General features: G+C 58.3%; 3 protein-coding genes across 8 annotated transcripts in view; all 3 read left to right on the top strand.

Annotated features, from left to right (window-relative positions):
• Positions 1 to 11,991, top strand: FBXL16 (F-box and leucine rich repeat protein 16). Of its 3 annotated transcripts, none has more exons than XM_015590930.2 (7): positions 7 to 94; positions 6,238 to 6,392; positions 7,082 to 7,740; positions 8,502 to 9,010; positions 9,288 to 9,372; positions 9,727 to 9,790; positions 10,044 to 11,991. In XM_015590930.2, exons 3-7 carry the CDS (start codon positions 7,096 to 7,098, stop codon positions 10,190 to 10,192), a joined length of 1,452 nt encoding a protein of 483 aa, XP_015446416.1. In that variant the 5' UTR covers positions 7 to 94; positions 6,238 to 6,392; positions 7,082 to 7,095; the 3' UTR covers positions 10,193 to 11,991. The 3 variants fall into 3 exon arrangements, with proteins under 3 accessions (XP_006914066.1, XP_015446416.1, XP_015446417.1); XM_015590931.2 differs by lacking the exon at positions 7 to 94 and adding an exon at positions 5,188 to 5,890; XM_006914004.3 differs by lacking the exon at positions 6,238 to 6,392 and having other exon boundaries at positions 1 to 94.
• A 1,150-nt stretch (positions 11,992 to 13,141) lies between these two features.
• Positions 13,142 to 18,500, top strand: WDR24 (WD repeat domain 24). Of its 2 annotated transcripts, XM_015591097.2 has the most exons (9): positions 13,142 to 13,435; positions 13,793 to 14,275; positions 15,413 to 15,590; positions 15,739 to 16,411; positions 16,973 to 17,088; positions 17,164 to 17,285; positions 17,397 to 17,501; positions 17,582 to 17,922; positions 18,056 to 18,500. In XM_015591097.2, the coding sequence occupies exons 2-9, from the start codon at positions 13,795 to 13,797 to the stop codon at positions 18,407 to 18,409; spliced, it is 2,370 nt and encodes a 789-aa protein (XP_015446583.1). In that variant the 5' UTR covers positions 13,142 to 13,435; positions 13,793 to 13,794; the 3' UTR covers positions 18,410 to 18,500. The 2 variants fall into 2 exon arrangements, with proteins under 2 accessions (XP_015446583.1, XP_006914067.1); XM_006914005.3 differs by having other exon boundaries at positions 13,143 to 14,275.
• A 32-nt stretch (positions 18,501 to 18,532) lies between these two features.
• Positions 18,533 to 18,829, top strand: part of JMJD8 (jumonji domain containing 8) — a 2,472-nt gene continuing 2,175 nt past the window's right edge. For all 3 annotated transcript variants that reach the window (XM_015591099.2, XM_025048256.1, XM_025048257.1), the window contains exon 1: positions 18,533 to 18,820. In XM_015591099.2, coding sequence (XP_015446585.1) covers positions 18,729 to 18,820 — 92 coding nt within the window. In that variant the 5' untranslated portion in view covers positions 18,533 to 18,728. The remainder of the gene's footprint in view (positions 18,821 to 18,829) is intronic.

Genomic DNA, 18,829 nt, shown 5'->3' on the forward strand with positions numbered 1-18,829 from the left:
CCGCCTCCCCGCTTCACCGGCGCCCATGCCAAGCTACCCATAACGGGAGGACGCCCTGCGAACAGCGTGGCATGAGCCAGGAGCCCGTGCCGAGGTAAGGTGTGCGCTCGGGGTCAGGCTGCAGGGCCGAGAGGGGCCAGCCTACGCCACCGCGGCAGTCACAATGAGGAGGGGTTGGGGAGGGGGCTTGGGACGGCACCTCTGCCACCCCCAGAGGGTTTATGTAAGCGCAGCCCCTTCCCTGGCCATGGCCGCCGGGCCTCGGGCCCTGCCCGGCCTTCCCACGGCCCCTTACCCCAGTGGCGGGCCTGGTCGAGGCCCACTCCCTATGGCAACTGGACCAAGACTGTGGGTCGGTGCCACCTAACGGTGGCCCTGTGGAAGCAGAATTGCAGGCCCCCAGCCCGCTTGTCTTGGTGAGGTCTTGGACCACCCCTGAGCGCTGGGCTCCCCACCTCAGCACCAGGAGACCCTGGGCCTATGAGAGAGGTGTTAGATAAAATTACACTCCAGGAGGAGCCATGTGGATACATGGCTAGAGGGCCTGTCTGCCCCTGGACACCTTCTGGACCAGAGCCTGTGTGGAGCTGCCACAGTGGGAGGTAGAGGGGAAGGAAGGGGACTGGGCACCTGCCTGGTTTTGGAGGAGGGGTTAGGCCTTGGCCAATGCTGAAGGGCCTGAGAAGGGGAAGTGGGCACTCAGAGATCTGCTGGGGAGGGGTCTTATACCCCTGGAGTTTCAGTAGGTAAGGAGAGTCTCGCACCCGTCACCCCAGAAGGAGAGAAGGCCTTGCTATCGGAGCCTCAAGGAGCCCGTTGCCCAGTGGCCACTCCTTCAGCCCCTCCCCGTCTCTGCACAGGAAGCCTCCCCTCTATGGAGAGAGCAGATGGTGGATGCCACCTCACTTGCCCCCTCCATCAGGCCCCTCCCCACACCCATTGCCTCCCAGGGCCTAGTGACCAGAGTCAGCTCAGGCCTTTCTGATGCCAGGCAGGGTACAGGGCCCCTTCTTCCACCCAACTACTTTGAGGGCTGCTGGATAGCAGCCTGGGCACAGAAGGCCTGGGCTGGGCTGGACCTGAGAGGTTTGGGGTCTCACAGGCCAGAGCAGAGGCCTGAAAAGAGACCCATTGGCTCAGCAGGAGGTGGCCACAGGGGTGGACCAGAGCTGTCTGGAGAGGAGGGAAAGTCAAGCCCCAGTCATAAACATGGGCAGTGCAGGGCAGGCTGTTTAGGCCCCAGGTAACCCCAGGTCTCAGCTGCCCCAGTGCCTGCCCCCTTCACTACCTGGTTCCCCCCACCTTAACTAACCCTCACTTTGGGCCAGGTGTATGAGCACTTCTAACAGTGGGGGGGTTCATGGGACAGGCACCACCCTCCAGTTCATGCCCACTTCCAGACCACTTGAGCAAGTCCTATCTTCTACTGATGAGAAGGAAACAAGTGGCCCTGGGGTGGGTGGAACTTGGGGCCCTCAAGATAGCTGGGCCCAGGCCCAGGAAGGCCTGCACTGCTGAAGTCCAGGGAGACATCTCATCCCGATGTCGGGGAAGGGGCTCCTTGGCTGGCACTGTGCCGCTGCCTGAAGCCCTGTCTCATCTCACATGGGAGGTCACTGCTGTGTCTCAGAGGCTGGCATGAGGGAGGAGTGGAGGTGGCAGTGAAGGAAGGTCTGTGAGGTCAGTGGGTGGCTCGGAACCTTCCCCACAAGTGGACTGGAGGAGCTTCAACCAGACCAGCTTCCCAAGGTGGACTCAGGCCACCTTCGCCCACTTAGCAAGAAAGTAAGGGAGGGATCGAGGCAACCGCCCAAAGCAGCAGGCACTAGATGCCCCAGGACTGGGTTCTGGAGGGCTCAGGTCCTTCAGAGCAGAGGAGCTGAGACGAGGCCTGGAACCCAGTGTCCACTCCCCAAGGTATCCCGTCCTAAATGGCTGATCTGCCCCCTGCGTTTGGCCAAATGACTGCTGGAGCATGAACTTAGGTCTCTCTCTTGAGGCCATGTGCTCCCTTCCCAGAGCTCCCTTCCCAGGGCATGGGTGGGGCATTCTGCACCCCAGAAGCATTTCTGAGCTGAGGGAAGGAAGGGAGTGCTACTGCTAGGACATGTGCAAAGTGGCAGGAATGTGAATGTGCCTGAGTCACGGGGCTTGTCATGGAGTGTGTCAGCCCGCGCCATGTCCCCAATCCCAAGCTTCCCTGGTTATCACCTAAACACCTTGGGCTGCCACCACAACTTGATCTATGTGAGTCTTTCTGACTCCCTTGTTCTGCCCAGCTCCATGGACCTCAGCAGGCAGGGAGAATTGGTCAGTGCAGGTTTTACTGGGTGCCGGCCTCCCAGCATCCAGGGCAGGCTGTGTCAGATGGGGACATCAGAGATGGGGGAAGAGACCTCCAAGGTAGGGACCATGAGAGGCAGAGGTTTTCCTGGGAATAAGCAGTCCGAAAGAAGTGTCCCAGTGGTGGCCATGCAGCTTGCAGCCTCTGGAAGGAGAGCAGGGGTGAAAAGTACAATTGTGGCAGAGACCACCAGCCCAGGGTTCGAGGCTGGGAAGGCACAGAGAATAGAAGAAGCAGAACAGGACAGAGAAAGGAGGCCACAGGAGGTCCGCCTAGCCACAGGCGGGTCAGCTGGGGGCTCTGGGTTACTATCTGAACCAATGTGCCTGGCCTGGGCTTTGGGAATCAGACAGTGGGGGGTCTTGGGGGTCAAATCCCAGTTTTGCGCGACTTCTGAAATTTCACTCTCGGCCCTACTTTCTCCACTATGGTCAGGTAGTGTATGAAGAGCTCAGACCAGCAGTGAGAAGTGGAGTGCTGGGAAGGACAGGACCCCCCACTTCCCTCCCTCTGGTAGTGCCTGTCCCCTTCCCTTCAGGTCTGGCCAGATTATGGGGTACAGGCAGCCAGCTTCCTTAACCCTGCAGCTCCCAAAGGGAGTCTCAACCAAAAAGGAGACATGAGCTGTCCTCTGCCCAAGGATCCGAATAACGACAAGGACCATGCCAAGCCCCAGAGTCTTGGAGGTGGTCTCAGAGACTCTGGCACCAACCCAACTCCAGTGGCCTCCCTGTAGACACTGGCCTCTGTCACAACCAGGATTATCGAATTGAGCTACAGCTTTCCCACTGACAGCCCTTCTTATAATCTGACTTGCCCTATCAAGACTATGGGCCTCAGGCATGACTCTGCTAACTGGACTGCCATTCCTCATTCATTTATTCATTCAGTTCTGGTAGCACTGAGAGGCCCCTACACCATAGTGCCAGATGTCCTCAAGGAGCCCCCAGCAAAGGGAAGAGGCTGACAGACGGTGATGATAGCCCAACTGAAGACTGAAACCCTGGAGTTCCTTTCTCAGTGCTGGGAGTTCCACGGGGTGAAGCAGGGGTGGCACTCATACCAAAGGATGGAGGAGAAGGAGCTTGGAGGGTTAAGAAGCAGGGAGGCCTTCTGAGCAAGCAGCGGGGCCAGCATGTGCCCAGGCAGAGATGGGGAGGAGAGGAAAAATGCAGGAAAGGAGTCAGCTGGTGGGGGGAGGGGGAGGACCAGAGATGAGGCCGTAAGGCGGACTTGCTGGGTCCCAGGACCTAGTGATGACCTAAAGAAGAATCAGTTTCTTATGAAGCCCCGGCACGGCCAACTACAGACTGTCAGCCTGGAAGTCACCAAGTTCTGGAGTCCTCCTAGGAGCCCCCATGACCCTACTATGCTCCCTAGGTCTACTCTGGCCCCCATGCTTCACAGTGAGTCTGCTGGGGAAACACAGGCTCTTCCAAGTGGTACCCTGATCCAGCACTGCTCTGGGTGATGTGGACAAGACAAAGTAGTGACTACCATCTCCCTCCTTCCCCTGGTGTGAGCTCAGGAGCCTTGAGTCCCTGCAGCCTATCCCGGGAGGGGACCTCCCTAGAATTCCACTTCACACTGAGGAACAACCCACCAGGTATGAGGCTGACAACAGTGCAAATGTGGCCATCTTTTTTAAAAGCCTATTTTCCCATAATTAGCTCCTGATGTTTATCCTTAAAGGGGGAGGCGGCCCCCAGTAGACTGGCAGCTGCCCCTGTCCTCTCCTGGCAGGAAACTCCAAGCAGGTCCTCCAAGCCCTGCTGAGTGCAGTGGGGCAGTCATAAATTTCAGGAAGGTGGGGGCTGTGCAACCCATCTTATTTGGTGGGTGGGGCCAGGGCCAGGCAGAGGGGCCCTTGTCCCAGCTTCCCAGGGACATCTTGCCTAACTGACAGAAAGATCCATCTAACCATGAGCTTACCTTTCTCCCAAAGCCGTGACCTCTTGGTCAAGGTGTGACTGTTTCCAATTTTGAGCTACAGAGTGGGGAATTCTCAGACTGGGTCAGTGAGGCTGGAATGTGAGGAAAAGCTCCATGGAGTGCAGCGGGACCATGGACGAGGTTGGGGAACAGTAGGACTACTACTAAGGATGACACTTATCCAGAAGTGGAGGGTAGAGGGTGGGGAAGGCCGATTGACAGGCAGGGACATGTGCCTATGGCTAGGGACAGGGGTTTGGGATGAGGGACAGCCAGGCCTCAGACACTCTGTCCAGGCTGCTGAGGACCATCCTTGTTCTGCTCCCTCCTGTGGGCTTTCTCCCAGGTGCTGGCTTTTTTTCACAAGCTTGACCCTGAAGCCTGGGTGGTGGGGATGAAACTGTGGGCGTTTGCAAATGTGAGCTACAGTGGGGGAAGGAAAGGAAGCCTCGCAGGTGCCCGGGGCATCCACGTGCATCCCCCCAACTCAGGCGCTCCACGTGAACACCCATGGCTGGGAGCATTTTCAACCTAAATCGGCACTGCTCTTGAGTTATTTCTCCCGTGGTGCCGCCTCCGCCGCCTCTGCGGGATCTTACACGAGCGGGGCGGCTTCTCCCCTCTTCCCTGCATCCTCTCTGCTTCCAGGGCCCTCCCTGCTAATCTGAATTTGCCAAATCCGACCCCCACCCCACACCACACCACTAGCCGCTGTCCGCGGTGGAGGCTTGCCGGGCCTGGCCTCCGAGCACGCGCACAGCGACCCAGCGCGGGGACCCGGGGGCGGGGCGGGGGGGCGCTGTCCATGGTGCTGCGCTCCGGGCCGGCCGCGTCTGGTCTGTAGGAGGCTGCGGAGGCCGGGTGGGCCGCGCGCCTTGAGCCATGAAATCATGGCGCCCCGCTCCCGGGACACAGAAGGTATTTAAGCTGGGGCTGCCTCTCTGTATCAATCAACCCACAGGAGGGAGTTGCCAGGACAGCCTCTCTCATGGACATAGGAGTGGGTGCCAGTCGTGGGCTTCATCCTGTCCCTCCACGAGGCACTGTTGACCATGATGGTCCCCTCCTCCTGTATGGCATTAAGGGATCTAGGGCAGCCTTCATATCTGGCCACCCCCACCACTGTGGGTAAACTAACTCTCGGAGCCTCCTAATCTGAAAATAAGGGTAACATTAGTGGCCACCCTCCCACACCCCAGGGCTGCTGTGAGGTTGAAATCCATGATCATCCCAGTGGGCAGTTGGCAGATGGTATGGATGTCACTTATCAGCATGTGTGAGCTCATTAGCTACCTGGTCATGAGCTGTAGTGAGGGGGCAGCCAAGGTGTGGGAGCCTCCTCTGGGGAGGGAGGGCCCAAGGTGGACTGCTGGCCTAGGGGCTCATGGCTGCCAGGGCAGGAAGGCCCTTGGGCCAAAAGCTGGGTTGGCAGCCATGAGGGCCACGTGTCTCAAGTCTGCACTCCCCTCCCCAGATGTGGAATGCTGTCAAGGCTGTCCTGTTCAGGGCTTGGAAACAATGGAAGGTGTGTGGTGCTGGAAAGAGCAGGGCAAGACTGCCTGCCCTCTCACCTCCCTCCCTCCCTCTCAGTGGCTCCTGTCCTCTTCCACTCAGGTGGGCCATGGGGCTCAGAAGCAACACCCTCATCACTTTCTAGGTGCTCATTGCAAGCCATGCACTATGCTTAGCCCTTTATACATGCTGCCCCTTAGTGAGGGGATATCATCACCTCCTAGACTTTGAAGTGAGGAAAGTGAGGTTTGGAGAAGGGAATGCCTTGTCCAGGCCACTCAGCCAATGTGTGGCCTGTTTTCAGTCCAAGGTGTGTTACCTGGAGCCTGTGTAGGTAAGCACTGAGTGCACAGCTTTCTAGCTGTAGATTTGGTATGGGGTGGACCAGGAGATCTGGAATGTGGAGCAAAGGGTGGCACAGTGAGGGTCCCACTGTTTCTTCTTTCCAGGACTGTGTCGTGCCCAGTGCCCTTTGCCACCCATTCATAGCCTTGGCGGCCTAAGAAGGGGAGCCAGCGTGGTCTCAGCCCCACCCCGGGGGAACTCAGCCTTCCATAGTCAGCTCTGGTCCAACCCTCAGCTCCACCACTGATTATGAGCTCAGGCAAGCAATTCACATTGCCCCAGCCTTGGTTTCCTCATCTGGTCAATGGATACAGTCACTGTACCATCATCCTCAATGAATTAGGGGGTGGGTTAAAGAGATAGAATGTGTCCAGGGCTCACTGTGCTAGCATCACAGTAAGCACTAGGAAGACACCTGCACTTTTTTTGAGTAGATTCTGATCTATGGAACCTACTGTAACCACTGAGGTTCTCAGGGACTGCTGTGTGAGTCTCAGAGTACTGGAAACACACAAGAGAGCCATGCTGGGACCCCACAGTGGAAGGGCCAGAGACTGCCCCAAATCCGCTCCTCAGTTTCACAGCCTTGAGCGGTGGAAGCAGGCCTGGCAGGCACTGATGGTAGGCATCAGGGTAGCAGAGGTGAAAGGGAGCAGTCACAGGCTAGTGTCTCTCTCCATTTCTGTTTCTTATGTGTAAAACAGGAACCATAGTATCTAGGTGAGTGGGTGCAGATTGAGCTCGGTGCATACACTAGGTGCTCAGAGACTAGCCCTGTCCTGTTGCTGCTCAGTCAGGGAGGGAGGTTTGCACTTAGATCCTTTCTGTAGGGTGGTTTCTGGGAGTGCCGTGGGAGAGGATGCCCAGAGATTATAAGGGGCCCAGCTCTGTCCCGCCTTCCAGGAGGGAACATGGAACTCACTCCCAACTCTGGGCCCCTGTCTGCAGAGTAAGCGAGGAAGATGTCCAGTCCTGGAGTCAACGGCGACCCCAAGCCCCCATGCTTGCCTCGAAACGGTCTGGTGAAGCTGCCGGGCCAGCCCAACGGCCTGGGCACAGCCAGTATCACCAAGGGCACGCCAGCTGCCAAGAACCGCCCCTGCCAGCCACTGCCCCCGCCCACCCTCCCACCACCCAGCCTGGCTGCCCCAATGCCCCGGGCTGCCCTGGCTGGGGGCCTGTGTCCCCCAGCAGGGCTCCCCCTTGGGGGACCAGCCTCAGCCCCAGTACCCGGACCCCCAGTGGAGCGGCCACCACTGGCCACAGACGAAAAGATCCTCAATGGTCTCTTCTGGTACTTCTCGGCCTGCGAGAAGTGTGTGCTGGCCCAGGTGTGCAAGGCCTGGCGGCGCGTGCTCTACCAGCCCAAGTTCTGGGTGGGCCTCACACCTGTGCTGCATGCCAAGGAGCTCTACAATGTGCTGCCTGGTGGTGAGAAGGAGTTCGTGAACCTGCAGGGCTTTGCTGCACGTGGCTTTGAGGGTTTCTGCTTGGTTGGCGTTTCCGATCTGGACATCTGTGAGTTCATCGACAACTACGCCCTCTCCAAGAAGGGTGTCAAGGCTATAAGCCTCAAGCGCTCTACCATCACTGACGCTGGCCTGGAGGTGTGTCCCACCACTAGCTCAGAAAGGACAGGGATGGGGGGCAGGGCCAGATAGCAGTAAAGATGCAGGTGTGAGGGTTGGGGGAGGTGGGGAGTGGCCCCCAGAGGAAGCTCGGCACACAAAGGGAAATGTAGCTGAGGGCTGTGCCCATGCTCTTAGGGGGATTGTGGCTCTGGAGTGGGGAGAAGCAGAACTGGCTGCATAATTTGAGCAAGCCAGTCTAAGATGAAAATGATTTAAGAATTTCAAGATAAGGACAGCATAGCAGTTTGTTAAATGTGGGGCCTTTCTGAGCATAGGCCCTGGATGCAAGTGAAGCTGGCCTAGGGTGGGGAGGACACTGGAGGAGGTGGAGGTAGTAGGGGCCAAGGTTAGAGGAGCAGCTGTGCAGTTGGCCCGTTCTCCAGGACCTAGACTCTAATCATCCGATCATTAACACCAACTGCTTCAGGCACCTGCTCTAGCCAAGCCTTGGGCTCCAGGTTCCCCTATGCCTTGCCTCCTTAAGAATGTAGTTGAGGTGTAACAGACACACTGTAAAGTGCACTTGTCTAAGAGTATAGCTCAATGCATGTTTACACTCACCTACACTCTGGAGAACACCACTTCTTGCTCCATAGCAGGCTCCTTCTGCCCTATCTCCTACCTTGTTCACCACACCTTGCAAGGAGGGGCACATTCACAGAATCAAGGTAGGCTTTCACAGTGGAGGTAGTAGAGGTGAGGTCAGGCTTCCTGACCCTGAACCTGCTGGCCTACAGGTGATGCTGGAGCAGATGCAGGGCGTGGTGCGCCTCGAGCTGTCAGGCTGCAATGACTTCACTGAGGCGGGGCTGTGGTCCAGCCTGAGCGCACGCATCACCTCACTGAGTGTGAGTGACTGCATCAACGTGGCTGACGACGCCATTGCGGCCATATCACAGCTGCTGCCCAACCTGGCGGAGCTGAGCTTGCAGGCCTACCATGTGACGGACACGGCGCTGGCCTACTTCACGGCACGACAGGGCCACAGCACGCACACTCTGCGCCTGCTGTCCTGCTGGGAGATCACCAACCACGGCGTGGTCAATGTGGTGCACAGCCTGCCCAACCTCACTGTACTTAGCCTTTCCGGCTGCTCTAAGGTCACCGACGATGGTGTGGAGCTTGTGGCCGAGAATCTGCGCAAGCTGCGCAGCCTCGACCTCTCCTGGTGCCCGCGCATCACAGACATGGCTCTGGAGTATGTGGCCTGCGACCTGCACCGCCTTGAGGAGCTTGTGCTGGACAGGTGTGTGCATCCCTCATCCTCAAGCCATGGAGGGTGGGACCTGAGGCTGGCTGGACCTTCTAAGCAGTGAGCCTAGGCTAGTGGAGAGCCCTGTAGGTAGAGTGGGTAGGGAGCGGGTTGAGGGGCAGGGCTATAGAAAAGAAGGAGCTATTATGAGGAGGGCAGAAGATGAGTTCGTGCCAGGGACACTGGAGTTGGGGGGGAAGGAAGGGGTAGGAGCTGAGGGGCAGGGCGAGGTGTTCTGAAGGTGGGCAGCCCCCTTCTGTTGCAACCGCAGGTGTGTACGCATCACGGACACTGGCCTCAGCTATTTGTCCACCATGTCGTCCCTCCGCAGCCTCTACCTGAGATGGTGCTGCCAGGTACTGGCCCTCCACGCCTCTGGAGATTGGGGAGTAGTCTGGGGAGGTGGGGGGCGCTGGGAAAGCCCCCGCCCAGACAGTCCTCTGACCTGGTCCAGGCCCACTCAGATTCTTGTAAGGAAGTCTGGGATCCCTCCACACCCAGCAGCCGACATAAGCGGAGGGCGTGGAGTTCCCAGAGCCCTCACCAGCACTCCCCACCTGCCTCCTGGCTCCGTGGGGGAACGGAGAAACCTCCGTTTTGAACCCCGCTCCCTGCCCCTCCAGCAGCTCCAGGCCTGTGGCCTGACCCCAGGAGCGGGGCTCCTACAGGGCGCGAGGGAAATAGTTAACTCGCCCCGCCCTCCCGCCCAGGTGCAGGACTTCGGGCTGAAGCACCTCCTGGCCATGAGGAGTTTGCGTCTCCTGTCTCTGGCAGGTGAGACCCCCCGGCGCGCCCTGGACAGTGACCACACACCCACACACCTAGTCCGACTCCGCCAACCCTGCGGAGTCCCTTGTGCGGATTCACACCTGGGGCTGACTCGCTATCCCATGTCCAGGTCAGGAGGGAAAGGCCGGGTAGGCTCTAGCCTCCACCCTCCGGGCCCCTCCGCCCCTCATCGAGCCATGGGGCCGCGCCCAGTCAACCACTTCTCTGCTCCCCCCACCTTCCCCCCCCACCCCCGCAGGCTGCCCGCTGCTGACCACCACCGGACTGTCGGGCCTGGTGCAGCTTCAGGAACTGGAGGAGCTGGAGCTGACCAACTGCCCCGGGGCCACCCCCGAGCTCTTCAAGTACTTCTCGCAGCATCTGCCCCGCTGCCTCGTCATCGAGTAGCGCGGAGCCTCCTCGCCCCCGTCGCAGGAACCCGCCACGCTCTGGGCGGAGACGCGGGGGCACCGCTGAGCCCCATCTCCTTGCCATGCCCTCAGGGGAGCCCCCACACCCAGCGCGGGAGCCGGGACAAACCGAGGGAAAGCTCCGCCCCGCTCCCCTCGGCCCCTCCGCTCCTTTCCTGGCCCCGCCCGGGCAGGAAGGGGCGGCGGGCGGGGCCAGCCCCACGCACGCACGCACGCACACTCGGGGATTTGTGCATGCCCCTCGTGCCCGTCCTGCACGCCCACCCTCTACCACGCCGCAGCCGCCTCCATCATTCGCCCGCCCGCTGGGGGTGGGAGGGCCAGGCCTGATCCTGGGGTGGGGAAGCATTTTAAGCTCGCCAGAGGGCCGTCCTTACAGCCTTCCTCGCCACACCCTACTGCCTCTCAGCTGTCCCCCTATCCCGGGCAGGGCCCAAGGGGATTGAGGGGGGCTGGGTCCCCCAGGACACAGTGGCCCAGAAGAGCCCCATGGGTTGCCCGCATCTTCCACCGCATCGCGCCTGGATTCCTCTGAGGGTTGCGAAGGGAAACAGGCCACCGCCAAAGCCATGGCCCGCTGAGGAGCCCAAGTCCCACTTGCCCTTCCCCCCACCTCATGCCAGCTTGACCCAAGCAACAGCAACCTCCCCTCTTGCCACTGTGTGAAGCAGTCCTGCTTGCCCCACCCCTACCCGCAGGCCTACAAGTCCTTGGGGCCCTGGCCAGGCTGGGGCAGAACTGGGTTGAGAAAGAGGCAGAGTGGATGACAATGACCTTGGTATAATCAAAATTAGCCCAGCCAGCAACAGTCCACCTCAACCCAGAGGTGGTACAGATAACTTGAGAGACCCCAAACTGGAGCAACCCTCAGGGCCTGCAGGCCTTGGGAGCAGTCCTGTGTGGACCATACACTGCAACCCCTGTAGCCAGCTGGGCCCAGGCCCCTCAATGCCAACCACACTTCACCCTGGGCAGGTTACTGTCAGGTGGAAGCCAGAAAAGTGGACCCCAGCCAAGGCTCAGGGTCAGCTCCAGCCAGCGACTGCTATCTTCCAAGTGGCCCACACATCCTCAGCACCCAGAGGAGGAAGGGCTCCTTTCTAGCTGCACCCCGACCCAAGCTTCCCAAACTTCTGCTTGCCCACATGGGCTCTGACTGTGTTCTGTCCAATCCCAAGACATTTGGAAGTCCTAGGGGATGCTGGCACATCTTGGCAATTGCTGAGGAGGGGGCTGGGACCCCTTTCCATTCCAACCTTGAACCCCAGGAGATACAACACCCACACCTAATCTTGGGACACCCCTGCCCCCATCTGGTTGGAAGAGAGTAACCAGTTTCCAGAGAGTGAGAGAGAAAGAGCGAGAGAGAAAGAGCGAGCAAGAGATGCTACTGAAGCAGAGAAACAGTTCAACAGCCCAAAGATCTCTCTGCCCCTGGAGTGCCAGCAGGAGGCTCCTGGGTTGAGGTGGTCAGGAGCCAGTTTCTTCAGCCCTTCTTCCCCACGGTTCCCTAGTGGGGAGGTAGCAGCTGTTCATTTGTCCAAAGTATTAATGCAACTGAAGCTGTGATATTTCCAACGACTGTAGGAGGAAAATTTAAGGGGAGAGAGGAAAACAAAACCAACCAACCCCTAAAATCATTTTCTTATTGTACATAACGACCTCATTCTCCTGTATATGCGGAAGATATAACCTTATATTTGGTAAGTGTTTCTTGTGCTATTTTATCACGTGACCCGTTTATAAAAATATATATTAAAAAAAGTTGTAAAAACACGTCTGAGGTGTTTTTAGATCATCAGACCATGGCGTGGGGAAAATATATCTGCCCTGAGGGGCTCAAGTTTCTGTATTCTTGTGCACCCCTCAACTCATCAAATTTGGTTGTTTCAACAAAAATGTAGGGGCCAGCTGCCACTGTGCCAGACTGGAAACCCAGCACTGACTAACAGAGAAGTTCCTTAAGCTCATTGCTTTAGTGGGGAGAGAAACAGACACTAAAGTCATTATATATAATAGTCCCTCCAAAATAGCCCATCCTTCCAGAAGGGCAAAAATGAGCCCTGTTACATGCACAGTGTAACTGAGGTTAAGAGAGGGGCAGGGATGTCCCAAAAGATCACACATTGCAGCAAAGACAAACCAGAACTCACACCCAGGAGTGAAAGAGAGGCTCAGAGAGGGTGACTGGGGTTGTGTGAACAAGCTGTGTCAGGCACTGAAGTTTGTGGAGACCAAGAAAGACGTGATCCCTGCCTGGTGGAGTTCACACTCGGGTGCGATGACCAGTAAACAAAGGAAAGGGTTGTGACGAGCGCTGTGAAGGTGACAGTGACTGGAGAGGCAACATTAGATGCAGGACACTTAAGCTGAACCCTCAAGGGTGAGGAGGCACGTTCTGGAGAGGAGAGAGACTAGCACCGGTGATGGCTGCGAAGCAGCAAAGAACTTGGCGAGCTGGAAGCCGCTGTGGGTGGAGGTGCGCCGGGAGAGCCAAAGGCCAGGAGTTTGGGATTTACCCACAACATGGTGAGGAGCTACGGGGGCACCTTAGTCTGCAGAGTGGTACCTGGCTGCTGTACGGGCTTCAAATGACGGAGAACGAGGGACAAGGGGAAAGCCGTTAGGAAAACCTGCTCCTGGGGTCCAAAGGAAGAGAATGAGGGAGGAGGAGACGATTGTAGGGATTCGGGACTCGTTTGGGGATGTATAGACTTGCTGACGGACCCTGGGTAAAGATAAGCACTGGTATTAAAATACTGCGAGGAAAAAAAAAAAAAAGCACTGAGACGGAATCGAGGGAGCCTCTCTAACTCAATCCTCAACCAAAATTCCACCTCCACTGGTGCAGTTCCCTCATCCGGAACTTTTGCAGTGTGGGTACTCGCTTCCGGCGAGGAGGAGACAAGAACAGTACTTCCGGCGAGGGGCGGGAAACAGACAGGCTGCTTCCGGCGCGGCCGTTCCGGCCCGCCCCGGCCGGAAAAATTTACTGTATTGTTCAGGTGCTCGCAAAAGGAGTGGATTCTTCGGTTCTTCTGGCTCTGTTCCCGCTGCCTCCGTTCCTCCACGCCACCTCAACCTCCGTGCTGCCGGCGTGTCCTGCCTCCTGTCCAGCCCCTCAGGCTCTGTTAACAGCTCAGTCTTTGAAGTTCCTCTGTGTCCCTCTAGCCCTTCTGGCCCATCCCCGGAGGCCCCGGAACCGACGATGTGGATGGTGGTAACCGCCTCACTTCCCTGCCGGGTTTGATTGACCAGTGAAGGTCTAGTGACCGCCCAAATCTGATTGGGGGAATGGAAATGTGGCCTGGGCTGGGACTGACCAGGTAGGGTCTCCCCCAGAAGACAGACATGGATCGGACTGACCAGCCTCAGGGCAGCTACGGCACCTTCTGACCACCCAGCCAGACTTGATTGACTAACGGTGGACTGCTCTGGACAGACTCACCAAGACTAACCCAGGCTTAACCAGTTTTGGGAGATCCAACCAGGGAGAAGGGTCTGAACTGACAGCCCCCTTCACCAGTTTACCAGGCCAGCCAACTTCACTGACCCGCTGTCCCCACCACCTGTGCAGCCATGGAGAAGATGTCCCGCGTGACCACAGCCCTTAGTGGCAGTGCGTTGACAGGCCACACCATGCACTGCCACCTGGACGCGCCAGCCAATGCCATCAGTGTGTGCCGAGATGCAGCCCAGGTGGTCGTGGCAGGCCGCAGTATTTTCAAGATCTATGCCATCGAGGAGGAGCAGTTTGTAGAGAAGCTGAACCTGCGTGTGGGCCGCAAACCCTCGCTCAACCTGAGCTGTGCTGATGTCGTCTGGCACCAGATGGATGAGAACCTATTGGCCACAGCAGCCACCAATGGTGTAGTGGTTACATGGAACCTGGGCCGGCCATCCCGCAATAAGCAGGACCAGCTGTTCACAGAGCATAAACGCACCGTGAACAAAGTATGCTTCCACCCCTCTGAGGCCCATGTGCTGCTCAGTGGCTCCCAGGATGGCTTTATGAAGTGCTTCGACCTCCGCAAGAAAGACTCTGTCAGCACATTCTCGGGTGAGCCCCTCAGAGGCAGGTTGGGCAGGTGTACATCTTTGCAGGCCGCTGGCCTGTCTGGGCAGGTTAAGAAGTGCTTCGTGCATTAGAGGCCCTCAGAAATACTCCCAGAGGGCTTCCTGGAGAAGGGGCCAGCTGAGCCGGACTCGAAGAGTGGGTGGGGGTCAGCAGGGGAGGGACAGTGGCAAATCTGGTTTAGGTGTGAGAGGCACGTAGAGTGTGGTTGCAGATCTGATGCACCTGTGGGGTCAGCAGGAGTCGAGGCTGAGTATGGGATGAGAGACAGGACAGAGCCTAAGCAGGCCCACAGCACACCTGTGTGGTTGAACAGAGAGTTGTTTCTCTGCCTCTTCTTCCCTTGCCTCAGAGCTCCAAGTTACCTCATTGCAGGAAGTCCACCAGGACCTCCAGAGTCCTCAGTCCAGGGATGCAGAGGAAGTGGGGTGCACTCCCTGGTCACCCCCATGATTCTTTTCTCAGCACCTCAGCTCACTGACAGTGCCTTTGAGCCAGCTCTCCCTTGTCCACTTTAGTGAAACTAAATGAAGACAACGCAGAGCCCTCAGAGGCCTTTGAAAATTGGGTGGCCTCCTAAGACAGACTCTGAGCTACCTGTGCTGGGGAAAAGCTGGACACTACTCTCAGAGGCTCTTGGTGTGGTAGTTTACGGAGGTAGACATGGACCCAAGGCCTCCAGTCCTCTGGGACTGACCCAGAGCTCCAGCTCAAGGTGAAGGGGCTGGGCAGAGGCTCGGGGATCCTCATCCATGCCTCCTTAAGGGGCCTCAAGACTCCCAAGGAAGTGTGGACAGGTAGCCCAGTAAGATTCTTATTCATCCAATGTTCTGATACTCAGTCCTGAAGCTGGGCCACAGCTATGTGCAAGGACTGACATCACACAAAGAATCCAGGGAAAATTGAGGTCCATGAGTTCATGTCAGAAACCACGCACTGCCTGGTATCCTGCTTCCTAGCCCTGGCTGTTGTGTTTGTTCTGTAAGACCTCTCCTTGCCCTGTTTGCCCTAGGCAGAGGGGATCCACAGCCACTCCGAGGGCTCTATTCTTGGCCAGTCTTCCTCCTGGAGCCCTCTCTGGGCTGCCTTCATCTTCTCTCTCCATCGACATCCTGTCCACAGGCCAGTCTGAGAGTGTGCGGGACGTCCAGTTCAGCATCCGGGACTACTTCACCTTTGCTTCCACCTTTGAGAATGGCAATGTGCAGCTCTGGGACATTCGGCGGCCTGACCGCTGTGAGAGGATGTTCACAGCCCACAATGGGCCTGTCTTCTGCTGTGACTGGCACCCTGAGGACAGGTATGGGGTGGGGTGGGTGCAGGGGCAGCTGGGAAGGATGGGTGGGGCTCACGGAAGGGCTTTCTCACTGCCTGTCTCACTTGTGAGACAGTGGGGAGCCCTCCCACCCCAGGAGAGGAAACTTGAGGACTTCATGGGCCTTCCGTAGGGGCTGGCTGGCCACAGGTGGGCGTGACAAGATGGTGAAGGTCTGGGACATGACCACACACCGTGCCAAGGAGGTGCACTGCGTTCAAACCATTGCCTCAGTGGCCAGAGTCAAGTGGCGGCCCGAGTGTCGCCACCACCTGGCCACATGCTCCATGATGGTGGACCACAACATCTACGTGTGGGATGTGCGCAGGCCCTTTGTGCCTGCAGCCATGTTTGAGGAGCACCGTGACGTCACAACAGGCATTGCCTGGCGCCATCCACACGACCCTTCCTTCCTGCTCTCTGGCTCAAAAGACAGCACGCTGTGCCAGCACTTGTTCCGTGATGCCAGCCAACCCGTTGAGCGTGCCAACCCCGAGGGCCTGTGCTATGGCCTCTTTGGGGACCTGGCCTTTGCCGCCAAGGAGAGCCTAGTGGCCACCGAATCAGGGCGCAAGCCCTATGCTGGTGATCGACGGCACCCCATCTTTTTCAAGCGGAAGCTGGACCCTGCTGAGCCCTTTGCAGGGCTTGCCTCCAGTGCCCTCAGCGTCTTTGAGATGGAGCCTGGTAGTGGCAGCATGAGCTGGTTTGTGGACACAGCTGAACGTTATGCCCTTGCTGGCCGGCCACTGGCTGAGCTCTGTGACCACAATGCAAAAGTGGCTCGGGAGCTTGGCCGAAACCAGGTAAGTGTAGTTAGGCTGAGGGGAACCCAGGTGGGGCCATGACCTTGGGGCAAGGTCAGGGGCTCCTCCAACTGCTGCACCCAGACCCTGCCCTAAGTTGAGTGCTTAGCTCAGACACTGCCAACACCAACCCTCACCTGCTGCAATAACTGAGCATGCCCAGAGCCCCAGAGCAGGGCAAATACCAGTGCCATCTGGGGGTGCAGGTCTGGGGCATCATAGGGCTTAAGCCCTCTCTTCTAGTTCATTCTTGCTTTCAGACTTCCTCAGGCATCCGGTCCTGCAGAAGTCCACAATGCCTCTCATTACCTCTCTGGGACCCCAGGCTCATTTGTACATTGGCCGCTTCCCACATCTGCTTCCTTCTGTGCCCTGCAGGATGGAGGCTGGGATTTTTATCTTTTCCATGGGCCTTGGTTTCCCTACCTGGGGTGGGCCAGAACATTGGATCCCTGGGGCAGCTGAACTCTGAGGGTTCATGGTTCCATCCAGACAAAGGGGGTACCTGCATGGGGCACCAGGGACCCAGGACCCCGGTGAGTGACCAGTGCCCACCCTTAGGTGGCGCAGACGTGGACTATGCTACGGATTATCTACTGCAGTCCTGGCCTGCCCTCCACCAATCTCAACCACAGCGTAGGCAAGGGTAGCTCCTGTGGCCTGCCCCTTATGAACAGGTAAACCCCTAGTGGCGCTCCCCAGAGGGTGGGACTGCTAGAGCCCACCCACCCATCGGACCTCCCTGCCCCCAGTTTCAACCTAAAGGATATGTCTCAAGGACTGGGCAGTGAGACCCGGCTGGACCGCAGCAAGGGTGACACACGGAGCGACACAGTGTTGCTTGACTCCTCAGCCACGCTCATCACCAATGAGGGTAGGTTGGAGGGCAGGGGCTCACAGGGCATTGTTGGGAGTGGGTCAGTGCATCCCAGAATGAGCCTCCAGTGTAAATCTCTCCTCTCCTTCCTTCCTCCCTCATGGGCAGACAACGAGGAGACTGAGGGCAGCGATGTGCCTGCCGACTACCTGCTGGGTGATGTAGATGGTGAGGAAGACGAGTTGTACCTTCTGGATCCAGAACATACGCACAGTGAGTGAAAGGTAGAAGGGGCAAACCTGGGAAGTGGGGCGAGAGGCTCAGACCCTGCCTCTCCCACCCCTGCTTTGCAGCTGAGGAGCCTGAGTACGTGCTGCCCCAGGAGGCTTTCCCACTGCGCCACGAGATTGTGGACACGCCACCGGGCCCTGAGCACCTGCAGGACAAGGCTGATTCACCCCATGTGAGTGGCAGTGAGGCAGATGCAGCTTCTCTGGCGCCAATGGACTCCTCCTTCTCGCTCATCTCTGTCTCACACGCACTCTACGATAGTCGCCTGCCACCCGACTTCTTCAGCGCCCTGGTGTGTGACATGCTGCGCTTCTATGCTGAGCAGGGTGATGTGCAGATGGCTGTGTCTGTGCTCATCGTGCTGGGTGAACGCGTACGGAAGGACATCGATGAGCAGACCCAGGTGAGTGACCAGGCCTGGGGGTGGGCATCCCTGTACACCCCACCTGCATCCACACCCAGCATGCTGGGGTGAAACCTCAGTGTGCACATGACCCTGGCCTTCTGCTTCTCTCCTCTTCTCTCTGCACCACCAGGAGCACTGGTACACATCCTACATTGACTTGCTGCAGCGCTTCTGCCTCTGGAATGTGTCCAACCAGGTGGTCAAGCTCAGCACCAGTCGTGCCATCAGCTGCCTCAACCAGGCCTCCACCACCCTGCATGTCAACTGTAGCCACTGTAAGCGGCCCATGAGCAGCCGTGGCTGGGTCTGTGACAGATGCCACCGCTGCGCCAGCATGTGTGCAGTCTGTCACCACGTGGTCAAAGGTCTGTTCGTGTGGTGCCAGGGCTGCAGTCACGGGGGCCACCTGCAGCACATCATGAAGTGGCTGGAAGGCAGCTCCCACTGCCCCGCGGGCTGTGGCCACCTGTGCGAGTACTCCTGATTGGCCTGCCCAACCCCGGGGCAGGAGGGGGCCGGGGCTTGTGAACCAAATAAAGAAGCGGGAGCCACAGTCTGAGGCTGCCTGTCACCCAGTCGGTTGCGCTGCTGGCTGCCCTGTCCTTGCTCTGGCGGGGCGGGAGGCAATGTAGCCGTTGGAGCTGCCAGATGTTGCTAGGAGCTCTCCGCAGCCTTAGTTCTACTTTCCGGAAATTCCGCCCCTTTGGGGGCGGGCCAAAGGAGGCTGCTTCCGGGAGCCGTCCAGACACCCCGGGTGTTGCCACGACGACGGAGCTTCCGGTTTGCCTCGCGGCGGCTGGCTCATGGCGCCCAGGGTGCGGCTGCTCTTGTTCGTGATCTGGACGCTGGCGGATCCGGTTCGGCTCGGCTCCGACTCGGAGGGCGATGGAGGGTGGTGAGCGGC

The sequence above is a fragment of the Pteropus alecto genome, unplaced genomic scaffold (genome assembly GCF_000325575.1).
Source record: "Pteropus alecto unplaced genomic scaffold, ASM32557v1 scaffold44, whole genome shotgun sequence".
Lineage (NCBI taxonomy): Eukaryota > Metazoa > Chordata > Mammalia > Chiroptera > Pteropodidae > Pteropus > Pteropus alecto.

What these genes read in the sequence shown, in the direction of transcription:
- FBXL16 (XM_006914004.3), top strand. Translation starts at nt 7,096, where the DNA reads ATGTCCAGTCCTGGAGTCAACGGCGACCCCAAGCCCCCATGCTTGCCT. An exon ending in ACCTGAGATGGTGCTGCCAG is followed by an intron (nt 9,373 to 9,726) that starts GTACTGGCCCTC and finishes CCTCCCGCCCAG; the next exon opens with GTGCAGGACTTCGGGCTGAA. An exon ending in GCGTCTCCTGTCTCTGGCAG is followed by an intron (nt 9,791 to 10,043) that starts GTGAGACCCCCC and finishes CCACCCCCGCAG; the next exon opens with GCTGCCCGCTGCTGACCACC.
- WDR24 (XM_015591097.2), top strand. Translation starts at nt 13,795, where the DNA reads ATGGAGAAGATGTCCCGCGTGACCACAGCCCTTAGTGGCAGTGCGTTG. An exon ending in GACTGGCACCCTGAGGACAG is followed by an intron (nt 15,591 to 15,738) that starts GTATGGGGTGGG and finishes GGCCTTCCGTAG; the next exon opens with GGGCTGGCTGGCCACAGGTG. An exon ending in GGCCTGCCCCTTATGAACAG is followed by an intron (nt 17,089 to 17,163) that starts GTAAACCCCTAG and finishes CCCTGCCCCCAG; the next exon opens with TTTCAACCTAAAGGATATGT.